This window comes from Sarcophilus harrisii, chromosome 4 (genome assembly GCF_902635505.1).
Source record: "Sarcophilus harrisii chromosome 4, mSarHar1.11, whole genome shotgun sequence".
Classification (NCBI taxonomy): Eukaryota; Metazoa; Chordata; class Mammalia; order Dasyuromorphia; family Dasyuridae; genus Sarcophilus; species Sarcophilus harrisii.
Genome location: NC_045429.1, coordinates 454,050,434 through 454,064,442, shown reverse-complemented (window position 1 = coordinate 454,064,442; position 14,009 = coordinate 454,050,434). Strand labels below are relative to the sequence as shown.

At 43.0% G+C, this 14,009-nt stretch overlaps 1 protein-coding gene across 1 annotated transcript; it reads left to right on the top strand.

Moving 5' to 3' along the window:
* Nucleotides 1-4,070: 4,070 nt before the first annotated feature.
* Nucleotides 4,071-5,206, top strand: LOC100934449 (transmembrane epididymal protein 1A-like). The gene has a single exon (XM_003770296.2). It carries the CDS (start codon nucleotides 4,197-4,199, stop codon nucleotides 5,079-5,081), a length of 885 nt encoding a protein of 294 aa, XP_003770344.1. The 5' UTR covers nucleotides 4,071-4,196; the 3' UTR covers nucleotides 5,082-5,206.
* The last annotated feature ends 8,803 nt before the right edge of the window (nucleotides 5,207-14,009 follow it).

Here is a 14,009-nt window from a genome sequence, read left to right as displayed (position 1 = left end):
TTTGTTTCTATGATAATGAGTTAAACACTATATATAGTCAAACTCTGCTTGCGTGGTCTCTCCTATTGTACCATGTTCACTGTGCCTGAGGAAGGAGTGGCAACTGAAATGCCAAGGGTTGTGGCAGATCACCTATGAAGACACACTCAGGACTTATGCAAATTCAACTATCAAACCCTTTTTACAGAAATAAAAGGCGAGAAATAACTGTGGAGGTATTGATTATACATTGTTGGGCTGCACAATAGCACGATGATGTTGCCAAAATTGACTTACAGATTTAATGCCATAACGATCGAACTACCAATGGACAAACAAACAAAAAAACGAAATCGCTGAAGTAACGTAAAACTACAATGTATACTTCAATGGAAGTTTTTGGCTCATCAAATAGAAAAACAACAGTATTAATGCTGGTGACCCTTTGGAAGAAGACTTGTCTCCCCAGAAAGTGAATGCAGTCGCCTCTTTTGTTTAGGTCAGAATGTGCAAGAGGAAGTCTCTTAATTTGGCCTCAGATAAACGAGGGGACAGAACTTCTTTTGGTTTGGTAAATAAGAGGATGTTCCTTTTGACTGAAATCAACAATTCACTCTCTTTTGATTTAGTTACCATGAATTAAGATCTCTCCTTTAATTGGCAGAATCTTCTGCTCAGGGGAATGGAGGTTAAGGACCAGATCAAGGATGTTATAAATACAAATCTTTCTTTGCTTTTATAACTATCCCGGGGCCTCAATGCTGTTGACTTAGATAATGCCTGGGATAGTCTTTCTGGGAGGCTGCCATATTTCAATTGGCCACCAGAGGGCACTTAGTCTACAAGTGCCAAGGCGCTGCTTTCCCTACCCATGATTTCATTGGATAGTAGTTTTATATCTAGACATCTCTCTCTCTCTCTCTCTCGCTCTCTCTCTCTCTCTCTCTCTCTCTCTCTCTCTCTCTCTCTCTCTTCTCTCTCTCTCTCTCTCTCTCTCTCTCTCTCTCTCTTCTCTTCTCTCTCTCTCTTTCTCTCTCTTCCTCTCTCTCTCTCTCTCTCTCTCTCTCTCTCTCTCTTCTCTCTCTTCTCTCTCTTCTCTCTCTTCTCTCTCTCTCTCTCTCTGTCTCTGTCTCTGTCTCTCTATCTCTCTGTCTCTGTTTCTCTCAGTCTCTCTCTCTCTCTGCCTCTCTCTGCCTCTGTCTCTTGTCTCTGTCTGTCTCTCTGCCTCTCTCCTCTCTCCTTCCATTCTTCTCTCCCCCTTCCCTCCCTCCCTTTCCCTCCCTCTTTCTCCCTTCCTCTCTCCTTCTCTCTCTTTCTCTCTCCCTCCTTCCCTTCCTCCTTGTCCCTCCCTTATTCTCCTTCCCTCCTTCCATATCTCTCTCTCTCTCTCTCTCTCTCTCTCTCTCTCTCTCTCCCTCCCTCCTCCCTTTCTCCCTCCCTTCCTCTCTCTCTGTCTCTCTCTCTCCTTTCCTCCTTCCCTCCCTCACTCTCTTCCTCTGTTGTACAACATAGTTTAGCACCTACTGAGTAAAAAAGAAAAAGTTTTGAAAATACTTGTGGGATGAGAAACCCGACTCCCTTTCCTCATTCCCCATTTTGTGTCTAGAAGCTTCTCTTGTCACTCAGGTGCCTTTTTTCTCCCTTTCCCAGAGAGGGAACATCAATCCTCCCCTTGCCTCATCTCCTCAATGTATGTTTTATTGTTCTGAACATAGGTCCAGCCTGTGTAATTGCCCTCAGCACACAAAGTCTTACTCATGGCTTTGACAGAGCTTGGCAGGGATAACCTAGAGTTACTCTGGAGAGATTTTTTGGAGGCAATTAAGGTTAAGAGACTTTCCAGGTTACAAAACTGGTGAGTGTTAAGTGTTAAATATCTGGGGCTGGATTTGAACTTAGGTCCTCTTGACTTCAGGGCTGGGGCTCTACCCACTGCGCCACCTAGATCTAGGGGCCTATCTGGTCCCACCCCATTACTTTACAGATGAGGAAACAGACCTGCGGGATTAAGCGGTGTACCCCAGGAAGTAAATGACAGAAGTGGGATTTCAAATCAAGTTTCAGACTCCGTTGCTGCTGGGGTGTAAATAGTTTGGATTGTCCCTCAAGGGTTGGGTCCAAAATCAATCTTGGGGATAAAATGAAATACCCAGAAGACGATTCTGTGACCCCCTTGGCTCCCCAGAACGCTGGCAGAAGCTCTAACGTTGTCTGGGCTCCCCTCTCTCAGCTCTGGGTCTGCTGCCCTCACGGGTCACATGGTGGGATGATTTCATTCATTGTATATAGAGCAAAGTCAAAGAGAAATAAATCGTGTTCCTTCATGAAGCCGTCAGCCATCTCCCAAACCGTCTCCCCCAACAGCATCCCCAAATTTGAATGTGGCCCCCCGAGTGCCACCAGCAGGCACCAGTAGTTAATGGCAAAGGGGGGAGAGAAGGGGTGGCCATTGTTCATCCCAGGACCTTGGACTAGTGATGTAGACAGAATCGGGGCCAGGGACAAGGCAATATGGGTAAGACACTGAGGGAACCCATTTTCCCTTCCAACTTAGCTCAGAGCCACTCAAAAAGCAGGAATCTGGGCAGCTCTGGGTCTTGTCACCCCGTGACTCCCAAGTCAGTCTCTGTGCCGGCTTCCGGTTGGCTCGTCCTTAGGATTCTGTGGATGTGGAGCTATCTTTGGTCTTTTTTATTTTCCTTGTGACTCTGGTCGTATACTACATGAGTCTCTTGCAGTAGCAGCGGGAGCTGTCACAATCGTGCCCCAGGAGCTCCCTGCCCTGCCCTCGCCTCTCTTTCTGTCTCTGTGTGTCTCTGTCTGTGATTCTTTGTCTCTCATAGAAATAGTGCAGGGCAGGCAGGATAAATGAAAGGGAAGAGTGTTAACATGGACACCCCAAGTACAGAACATACCCCCCAGTCTCTTTATATGGGACTTGAGCTCAGTTACAATGAGGGGAGAAGGACCCTGCCCCGGGGGAGGCCCAGGAACTGCCTTGTGCTAGGATCATGAGACGCTCTTCTGCTATTCTACTATGAGCCAGGTGTGCCACAGTGGCTGGAGCACCAAGGAAGACTTGAGTTCAAATCCAGCTTAAAGATCCTTACAAGCTGGATGAGTCTGGGCTGGTCATTTAATTTCTAACTTGTCCATGGACCCAAGATCCATCCATATCTGATGGAGGAACCCAATTCCAGGTTTTCCTGACTCTGGTGCTTTCTCCCCATGCTATGGATGCCATCTGGAGGGTAGTTCTCTCACAAAGGGGTGTGTCCATTATGTGGGCGTCAAATGATGGGAAAAACAAAGGGAGAAGATGATAAGGAAGAGGAGGAAAGGAAGGGGAAGGAAATGTGATGGGAGAAGAGGCAAACAAGAATGATGTTCCTTTGAAAAAGGCTAGAAAGAAAAATAGAAAAAAAAAGAATCAATAGATCCCCAGACATGGACAGGCAATAGCCATGTGGCTCCCGGGGACCGAGGCCGGGCAGGAGCGGCCTTGGGTGCTGATCAACGACACCCAAGCACAAAGAGACGGAATCCGTTTCCTACGAGTGCAGCTGTCATCGTTGCTTGTCCTTCCTACTTGAAGAGGGCCCAAAAAACAGCAAGATGTCCGGGCACAGTGTGTCCGACGGGGCTGATCAGACTGAGGTGAGTTCGGGAAGGTTCTATCACATTTTGGGCACTAAAATCCTTGTGAACATCTGGGGTGGAGCTGGCTCTAAACCTGGGACTCTCACTTTTCTTTTGCACGACTGGGATTCTGCTTTGCTCTCGGAGCCACAGAACCTTCTCTGATGAGAGGGCGCCATGTGATAATACTTGATGGCAGAACTATGACAGTCTCAGTCCTTTTTGGATTTGCCTTTGGAGGTGCCTGAACCCTTTTCGGGACTTCCAGCTCGGGCTAGAGGGGCGGGAGGGCAGGGGGGAGAGCACGTGGCTCGGCTGGCAGGATCTGGGCAGGGCCATTGGCAGACTGAGGGGGCAGCTCCACTCAATGCCTTGACAAGAGAGGATGCCTCCGAGAACTGGCTCTGAACTCTCAGAGTCCCACCCTTGGGAACAGCCCGGGAAGTGTTTTCAGAGGCGTGGAGAGATGCATATTCACCCAGTGGGCAGGATGGGCGGGCTCCTTCTCCCTCTGACATAACCAGCTTCTCCCGGAGCCGGGAGCTGAGCTCCTCAGCTTTGCCCGTGGCTTTGGGATCATGTCTAGCTTTGTTGGCCATCTGTTCCCTGGGTTGGCTTTTATTTTCCTCGGAATCTACTATGCCGTGCTGACGTCGCTGGCCCTCTTGAGGGGGCAGCGGCTCCTGTTTCTGCCACTTCCTCCCCGGAATAAGAGACCGTGGGGCTGGCTGCAGCAGCTTCCCGCCGAGGGTGTAGGGAAGACTGTTTGCGGCGTCTCTGGCTTGATAGGTACTTTTTTCATCCCGCTGGGGTCCAACAGGTTCGCCATGATAGACTGGGAAGACCCCGCACAGCCGTTCTTGCATCACAACTCCTGGCAGCACATGACCATGTACAGCTTCTTGCTCCTCAGTGGTCTGGTGGACATGGTGAGTCGGTGCTGTCTGGCCAGGCAGCAGGTGAAACTGGAGCAAGCGACCTGGGCCCTGTCCTTCCACGGCGTTGCCCTGCTTTTCGTCTCCCACCTCCAGGGCAAGGATGCCCTGGAAACCCGTGCCCACCTCCTAGTAGTGCTGCCCCTTGTGCTGGCCGGTCTGGTGCTGACCATTGAACTCTGGTTCCCTGACCAGCCCGTGCTTTGGGTACTCAAGGCATGGATGACCCTCCAGTTTGGCTCGTGGTTTATTCAGATAGGGAGCTTCCTCTACTCTCCAATTACCGGCCACCCCTGGAGGGCAGACAAACCTGGAGATGTCATGTTCCTCACCACCTTCTTCTGTTGGCACCTGATCGCGAATGCTCTGCTGATAGCTGCCATTTATGGACTCTGTGTCCTCTGGCACCAGCGGCACCCCCCTCAGCAGGGGGCAAAGGGTGCTGGGTACCAGCTGTGCCCCACAGATTCTGCCAGTGAGGAGCTAAAGAAGCTGATGGTTGAGATGAACCAGGATGGTAGGATCTAGGGCGTGGAACACTTATAGCCTGTGCCTTTTCTCCAGCATGGAATGAGGATTTTTTAGAACATTTTCTTGCTGCAAAGGCAGGAAAATTGATTTTTCCTCAATAAAAAGGACAAACCTGATCAAAAATTCTTAGTTTGCCTGTCTTTGTGTGAGGGCCATTTTGTGTCTTTCTTTTGGGGATTTCTAAAAACAGGGAGACCAAGGAGGAGGAAGTAGGGCTGTGCTCTGATGGCTGGAGCGCTTTGGCTACAGGGAGTCACAGGACGCAGAGAAGTGGCAGGGAAGGGCTCCCCTAAGAAGGAAGAAAAGAGGTTCCAAATTCTATCTCTTGCATTTGTTACTTACCTTCTCTATGATCAAGTTTCTTTAACTTTAAAATGTCCCATAGACCTACATGAACTGTTGCTAAGTGAAGTGAGCAGAACCAGGAGATCACTGTGCCTGGCAACAGCAAGACTGTACCATGATCACTCCTGATGGACGTGGCCCTTTGCAGCAGTGAGGTGATTCGGGCTGGCTCCTTGTGGTGGAGAGAGCCATCTGCGCCTGGAGAGAGGATTGTGGGAACTGAATGTGGATCACAACATAGCATTTTCACCTTTTTTGGTTTTGTTTGCTTGCATTTTGTTTTCTTTTTTGAATTTATTTTTCTTGTGCAGCACGATCTTTGTGGAAATACGTATAGAATTGCATATGTTTAATTTACATTGCATTACTTGCTGTCTAGGGGAGGGGATGGGGGGAAAGGAAGGAGAAAAAAGTTCGGAACACAAGGTTTTGCAAGGGTGAATATCGACAACTATCATGTTTTGAAAATAAAAAGTTTTAGTAAAAAAAAAAATACAATGTCTCAAATGAGGAGATTTCTGTAGAGTGCTTTGCAGCCCTGAGAGCCTCAGTATTTGCTATTGCCATTATGGATTGCTGGGCATTGAGGGGCATTAGTTGGGCCTGGTGCTTAGCTACTTCCCCCCAAGGGAAAAGGAAATGCAGGTCCTGGTGGGTTGGAGCATCAGGGAAGTCAGAAATCTTCCTCCCAGGCAGCATTAGCAGAGCATCTTTATAGTCAGGACTTGAAACAAGAGGAAAGAACAGACTCTCTAGCTGATGAATAGCATTCCTTACCCAAATTCCCCCAGCAACTGTCCCTCTCCCGTCTGCCCTCCACAGCCTAAGCTTTCTCTGGGCTGCCCTTGTCCTGTCCATACCTTGTACTCTTTTTCTAAGTGGGACCAGTGCTTGCAGGAAGAATCAAGGTAGGGAGAGGCCGAAGAGAGATAGGGAAAGTGTGAAATGAGGAAGCCTGGAGAGGGAACGAAAAAGGGAGAGGAAAGAGCAGAGGACCAGTCAAGAAGGGAGAGATGGGGAAGTATCAGGAACAGGAAGCCTGGGAGTCCAGCACAACAGAGTGCAGTCAAGTCCAGAGTCTGGCGCTTTGGGGTGAGCACCTATTTTTTATTTTATTTTTTGTAATTCTTCTAAATATATTTCCACATTTATCATTCTACACAAGAAAAATCAGATCATAAGGGAAAAAAGAGAAAGAAAAAAAAAACAAGCAAGCAAACGACAACAACAACAAAGGTGGAAAGACCATGTTGCGATCCACACTCAGTTCCCACAGTCCTCTCTCCATCCCAAGTCTATTAGAACTGGCTGGAACCTTATTGTATTTTATGACAAGCTGTAACTGCATTTGGAATCACCCGGACCGAGTGGCTTTGTGATGTTGGGCAAGTTTTCTCCCACGGAGCAGCATCTGCTATGTTTCAGGAACCGTGGTGGGGGCTAAGGGGACCCCACCATATGGTACTGATGTCACGGCAGCAGCCGCCTTTGTCCTTACGGCCTGGGGAAGCGTGCCAGCGCCACTCCTGGCATTCTGGGTGCCCTCCTCTCCCCACTCGGGCTATACGGGCTCATGGACTGAGAGTAACCCTAGGGACAAGATTTCATTAGTGAGAAAGCTCTGCCCTGCCCTCTTCTTGGTTTTCTGGATTTCAAAACCATGTGTCATCTATTGTAGGCTCCTTTTGGAATTTCTCTCAGTGCCCCGGGCTTTCTTGCCTTGGGAACACCTGAGAAGTTTGCCACAGCTCACAAGGCCCATCTTCCTCTTCCGCCATTGGGGAATTTCCCTCGGAACCTCCATTTGGGGGAAGCTGCCAACATTGTTCTACCTGCCTGGGCTTTCTGGATTTCAAAACTTTCTCTGCACCGGCTACTCTCTTTCCTGTCCCTGGCTTTCTCCCACTCCCCTTCATTTCCCCTTTGTGTTGTCTTCCACCTTTAGAATGTAAACTCCTTGAAGGAAAGGACTGTCGGTCTTTTAGTTTTTATTCATATTCTCAATGCTTAGCTCAATGACTGGCACATAGTAAGCATTTAAATACTTGTTTCTTTCCTAATTCCCTTCCCTTCTTCCTTTCCTCCCTCCCTTCCTTTTTTCCTTCTTCCCTCCCTCCTTTTTTTCCTTCTTCCCTCTCTCCCTCCCTCCCTCCTTCCTTTTCTCCCTTCCTTTCCTGCCTCCTTCCTTCCTTCCTTCTTTCCTTCTTTCCTTCCTTCCTTCCTTCCTTCCTTCCTTCCTTCCTTACTTCTTTCCTTCGTTCCCTTCCTTCCTCCCTCCCTCCCTTCCTTCCTTCCTCCCTCCCTTCTATCCTCCTTCCCTTCCTTCCTCCCTCCCTCCCTCCCTCCCTTCCTTCCTTCCTTCCTTCCTTCCTTCCTTCCTTCTCTCTTTCCTTCCTTCCTTCCTTCCTTCTTTCCTTCCTTCCTTTTTTCCTTCCTTCTTTCCATAAATTCTTCTCCTTTCCAAAGCTCTGATAGGTAAACTAACCCTTGCTCTCCTAATATGCTTGTAGCATTCCCTTTTATGCCTAAATCATGTACCCATTTTGACTTGATTTTGGTATGGGGCGTGAGATGTAAGTTTATGCCGAATTTCTGAGATATTATTTTCCAGTTTTCCCAGCTGTTTTTGTGAAATTGTGAGATCTTATCCCAGAAGCTGGAGTTTGAGGATTTATCAAACACTAGCTTACTATAGTCATCAATTATTGTGTCCTGTGCATCTAACCTATTCCCCTGATCCATCACTTTATTTCTTAGCTGGTACGATATGGTTTTGATGCCGCTGCTTTGTCATAGAGTTTTAGGCCTGGTACTGTTAGGCCACCTTCCTTTGTAATTTTTGTTCTTGACCTTTTGAGTAATTTGCAAATCTTAAAAGTCCTACATACATGGTTTTTCTTATTTCTGTCCAAGAGCCACTGAGTCTCCAGTGATTAAAGTACTTCCATTTCCTTCTTCCTTTTCCCATCCTTGTGATTCTGAGCACACTGCTGAAGAACAAATCTCCCTGATCCCAGTTGTCCTCATCCATCTTAGCCTCCCTTTCCCTACAATGTCCCACTTTGTTTTCTCTATATTGTTTATTAATATTGTCCTATCCTCCCCAAGCACAGATCCTATTCTCCCTTGGATCCCCCCCCCCTCCCCATTCCATATAGCTAAAAAACAATAGCTAAACCAAACCATCTGCATATATTATTATAAAATACAATTCATGCTTTCCTCTTAGACAGAACCCGATCCCTGAGAGTGGTTCTCAAGGTCTGTCTTCTCTGCTGGACTCCACAGTGGTTATCTTGAAGTCCTTTCTTCCAGAATACCCTGGGTTGGCCATGTTTAGTCTAGAGCCCATCCTGCTCCTGCAGGTGGGGGCAAGAAGTGAGACAGGAAAGAACCATGGAAGTCTAAAGAGAGAAAGGGACAGATCACAAACAGAGAGAGAAAGGATGGAAGCAGGAAAGGAGAAAGCAAGGAATCTCAATGGAGTAGAGAAGAGAATGAGAAAGGAAAAAGGAAGAAGCGCTGACACACAGATGTGAAAGAGCCAGCCTTTGAGGGCCAGGGTACTTGGATTACTTAGTTTTATGTCGTATTATGTTAACAATACTGAGTTATTATTTTAATAGGTGAGGAAGTGAAGGGTCTTGGAAAGAGACCTGGGATCAAACACTATTTTGTACTTTCTAGGTTATAATCATTTCTTCTTTCCAGGCTTCAGTCTTTGCATCTGCATAATGGGAAATATTTAAGTTTTTTTTTCCAGTTTTAAGTCTGTGAGATCCTATCATACACTGTTGGATTCACTCAAGGACTGTTTACAAGCTTGATCTTATCTAGTATCTCCTCCTTCCCAGGTTGCTGGAATGAAGGTATGTGAACCATGGTCAGTGAGTGGCAGGGCTGCCAGGGTTTAGAGCTTTCTTTTGGTGATGAAAATAAAATCTGATGCTGTAAAGACCAATATTGCCCAAGAACCTGTTATATAAGATCCATGAGCCAAAGAGTCATGTAGGTCAAATAGGAGTTGGAAAAATTAAACATTGACATCTTGGGTGGCAGTGATCTTAACTGGATGAGGAAAAGTGCATTTAATTCAGATGACCATTTACTTCCGTGGGCAAGAATCTCTTAGAAGAAATAAAATATTCGAGGCAACCCCAATAAACATTCGATGGAAAACAAATAGCTGAGGAAAGAAGGAAAGTGAAAGGGAAAGATATATCCCACTGAGTGAAGAATTCTGAAGAATAATGAGAGACAACAAGATTCTCTTAAATGAGCAATGCAAAGAAATTGAACAAAATGATAGGATGGGAAAGACAAGAGTTCTCTTCAAAAAAATTAGAGTCTAAAACCATCAACAAGCATTCTCTGTAATGGGGATGAGCTAGAAGCCTTCCCAGTACAATCAGGAGTGAAGCAAGGATACCCATTATTACCTCCATTGTTTAATATTATAAAAAGTTAGCTGCAGCAACAAAAGAAGAAAAGAAATTAAAGGAATTAGAAAAGACAATAAGGAAACACAATTATCACTCTTTAGAGATATGATGTTATATTTAGAAAATCCTAGAGACCCAAGTTAAAAAAAAAAAACAACTACTTGAAATTAGCAAAGTTGCAGGATACAAAATAAATCCATTTAAATCGTTAGCATTTCTCTGTATTTTCCACAAAGTCAAGCAATAAAAGACAGAAAGAGAAATTCCATTTAGTGTAACTGTAGACAATGTAAAATACTTAGGAGTGTACAATCCAGGAACTATATGAACACTACTATTAAACATTTTTTGCATAAAGTCAGATCTAAGCAATTGGAAAAATATTAATTGCTCAAGGATAGGCCAAGACAATAATAAAATGATAATTCTACCTAAATTTATTTATTCAGTGCCATACCAATCAAACTATGAAAAAAACTATTTTTATAGAGTTGAAAAAGTAATAACAGAATTCATCTGGAAGAACATAATCTCAAGAATATCAAGGGAATCAATTGAAAAAAATGTAAAAGAAGATGGTCTAGCTATGCTAGACCTCAAAGAGTATTATAAAGTGGTAATTATCAAAACAATCTGGTCCCAGTTAAGAAATAGAGTGGTTGATCAGAGGAATACAGTAGATATGAATTACATTATAGTAAATAATCATACTAATCTAGTACACAATGAACCCAAAGATCCAAATTTTTGGAACCAAAAGTCATAATTTGACAAAAACTTCTGGGAAAACTGGAAAATAGTATGGCAGAAACTAGGTATAGATCAACATCTCACACTTATATAATAAGATAAGGTCAAAATGAATGCATGATTTACATATAAAAGGTCATATCTTAAGCAAATTAAGAGATCTTGTGGAACAGTTCATCTGTCAGATTTATAGATAAGGGAAGAATGTAGAACCAAAGAAGACAGAGAAAGCTCTACAAAATGTAAAATAGATAATTTTGATTATATAAAATTAAAGTTTTTGCACAAACAAAATCAAAGCAACAAAAATCATAAGCCAAGTGGAAAACTGGGGGAATTTTTTTGTAACAAATAACTCTCATTAAGGCTTCATTTCTCAAATATATAGGGAACTGAGTCAACTTTATAAAAATACCAGTCATTCCCCAATTGATAAATGGTCAAAGGATATAAACTGCCTGTTCAGTTTCAGATCAAGGAATCAAAGCTATCTAGAGTCACATGAAAAAATACTCTAAGTCAATATTGATCAGAGAAATGCAAATTTCTCACATTTATCAGGTCAGCTAATATGACAAAAAAGGGAAATGATAAATGTGGTAGGGGGTGAGAAAACTGCTGGTGAAGTTGTGAACTGATCGAACCATTTTATAGAATAATTTGAAACAATGCCTACCTTTTGATCCAGCAACACCATTGCTAGGTTTGTATCCCAAAGGAAAAAAAAAAAGGTGTGTGTATGGGGAAGGACCTGTGTATAAAAATATTTACAGCAGTTCTTTTTGTGGTAGCTATGAATTGTAAAACAAAAGGATACCCATTAATTGGGGAATGGCTAAAAAAGTTGTGATACATAATTATAATAGAATATCATTGTGCTATAAGAAATGACAAATAGGATGATTTCTAAAAAACATAGAAAGATTTACATTAACTGATTCAAGTGAAGTGAAAAGAACCAGGAGAATGTTGTACACAGTAATAGCAATATTGTGTCATGTTTTTCTCTGCAATACAATGATCTAACCTAAGCCAATCCCAAAGGATTAAAGATGAAACACACTATCTGCTTCCAGAGAAAGGAATGATATTGATTAAATACACACTGAACACGTTATTTTTCACTTTCATTTTTTCTTTTGTTTGAGTCATGTACAAAATGACTGATATGGAAATGTTTAATGTAATTGCACATGTACAATTTACATCTGATTGCTTATCATCTCAGGGAGGTGGGGAGGGAAAGGAAGGAAGGATAGAATTTGGAGTTCACTACTTTAAATAAAAATGTTTTTTAAAAAAGGTGAACATTTATCAAATATTAAATTAATAAAAGGATATTTTTTCATCAAAATGAAGAAACTAAACTGAATTTTAAAATAAATGATCACCTAAATTTTACTTAAAAATGAGATGCAAACTATGAAATTTTTGCCATAGCAGTAACCAGGAATATGCAAAGGTGCTATCAGATTTCATCATCTTGAGCTTTAATCAGGTAATGACATGAAACAGACTAAGGCTTTTTCATCTCTCTGTTCTGGAGAATGAAATGTTATTTGCCTGATGTTATGGATGGAAATTCCTCAATTATGTTATAATTACCTGCAGAGGTGAGGCAAATTAGTGCTCAATGGCTCAAATTCCAAGTGAGTTAAAATGCTGTTGGGATTTTCTATTTCTTAGTTTGTTTTTAAGACGTGCTAATTAGGAAAAAGCGCTTTCTCGAGAATAGGTAAAATTGCAGAACATTGAAAGATCTATAAAGTGCGTGGAATGTGAAAGACTGATGCCTTTTTTACAGCCCATGAAGTTATCGTCTGTTGGTATCTGTCATAATTGGGAAGCAAATCCTACCATCAGCTTCCACCTCATTCCAGGACGCTTGAAATTGACCGGCAATGTTTGTCATTTGTCTGTGTTTAAGCTCAGTTATTATTATTATTATTATTTTTTTTTACTGTAGTTATTCTAGTCAAATAGTTGGTCAATTCCAGAAATAATTTAATTTTGGAATGCGTAAAAATGGAGTTCTCTCATGCTTCTTTTTTGTTGGGACTCACATATGTTATCTATAGAAATGGATGTTTTTCTCTTCTTAAATGAGAGAAATTGAGAGATTATTTTCTATTTTCACACTGGCAATGAAAATAGGCTTGTGTACTTTTTTCTCTCATTTCCCCCCCAACCCCTTTTGATCCGATTTTTCTTGTGCAGCACGATAAATGTGGAAATAAGTTTAAAGAATTGCACTTTTAATCTATATTGGATTGCTTGCTGTCTAGAAGTGGGGGGAAGTGGGAAGGGAAGGGAAAAAATATGGAACACAAGGTTTTGCAAGAGTAAATGTTGAAGGCATGTATTTTGAAAAATAAAAAGCTATTATTTAAAAAAAAAGAAAGAAAGAAAATAGGTTTGGTCAAACTGAAGGTGATCTGGAGTGGTCATATCTAGAGATCACAAATTTTCTTTGAGGAAAGATGGATTCTTAGGTATCGCCTCGCCATCACTGCAGCTGAAGTCTCAGGCTTTGCACCTTTGAAGGGTGCTGGGACTTGCATCCACATGAGAAAGGCAGAGAAAGAGACATGCTCTAAATTTGGATGGACCCATCCTTCACTCTAGAAACACTCTTCCCACCCTCATGAAGCATCAGCAGGATTCCCATGTCCTTCATTTGTTTTTTCAAAAGTGAGTTGGCTGTGAATCATCTGAGCCTTCAAGAAACCCCACCTGAATCAGGCTATTTCTCATGGTATCCAAAGAGTTATGCAAGTTACTTGTTCCTGACTTTGCATAAAGTGAGTTGAGATAGACAGCTTGCAAAGCCTTAATTCTTTCTGCGATCATCTGGAGAACTGGGAGCATCAATAGACAATTGAAAACAAGATGAATGGATTTCAGTTCATGGGCCCTGGTTTTTATTTTGGAATCAATAAAGTGAATAGTGTTGGTGATCTTTTGTTCAGTTGTTTTTCAGTCATATCCAACTCTCCATGACCCCATTTGGCAAAGATCCTAGAGTGGTTTGCCATTTCGGTCTCCAGCTCATTTTACAGATGAGGAAACTGAGGCAAATAGAATTCTATTAATTCTGCAGGGTCACATAGCTAGTAAATCTCTGAGGCCAGATTTGAGCTCAGGAAAATGAGTCTTCCTGATTCCAAGTCCAGAGTTTTATGCACTGTGTCCCCTAGCTGCCGTTCTCTTACCTAGCTGGTAAAATAATAGAATAATTTTGTTCCATCATAGATACGGTTTCTCTCTCTCTCTCTCTCTCTCTCTCTCTCTCTCTCTCTCTCTCTCTCTCTTTCTCTCTCTGTGTCTCTGTCTGTCTGTCTGTCTGTCTCTCTCACACACACACCACAATTCTATTTTGTTTACTTAA

Excerpts from the sequence above, each read along its gene's own strand:
- LOC100934449 (XM_003770296.2), top strand. The coding sequence starts at position 4,197 with ATGTCTAGCTTTGTTGGCCATCTGTTCCCTGGGTTGGCTTTTATTTTC.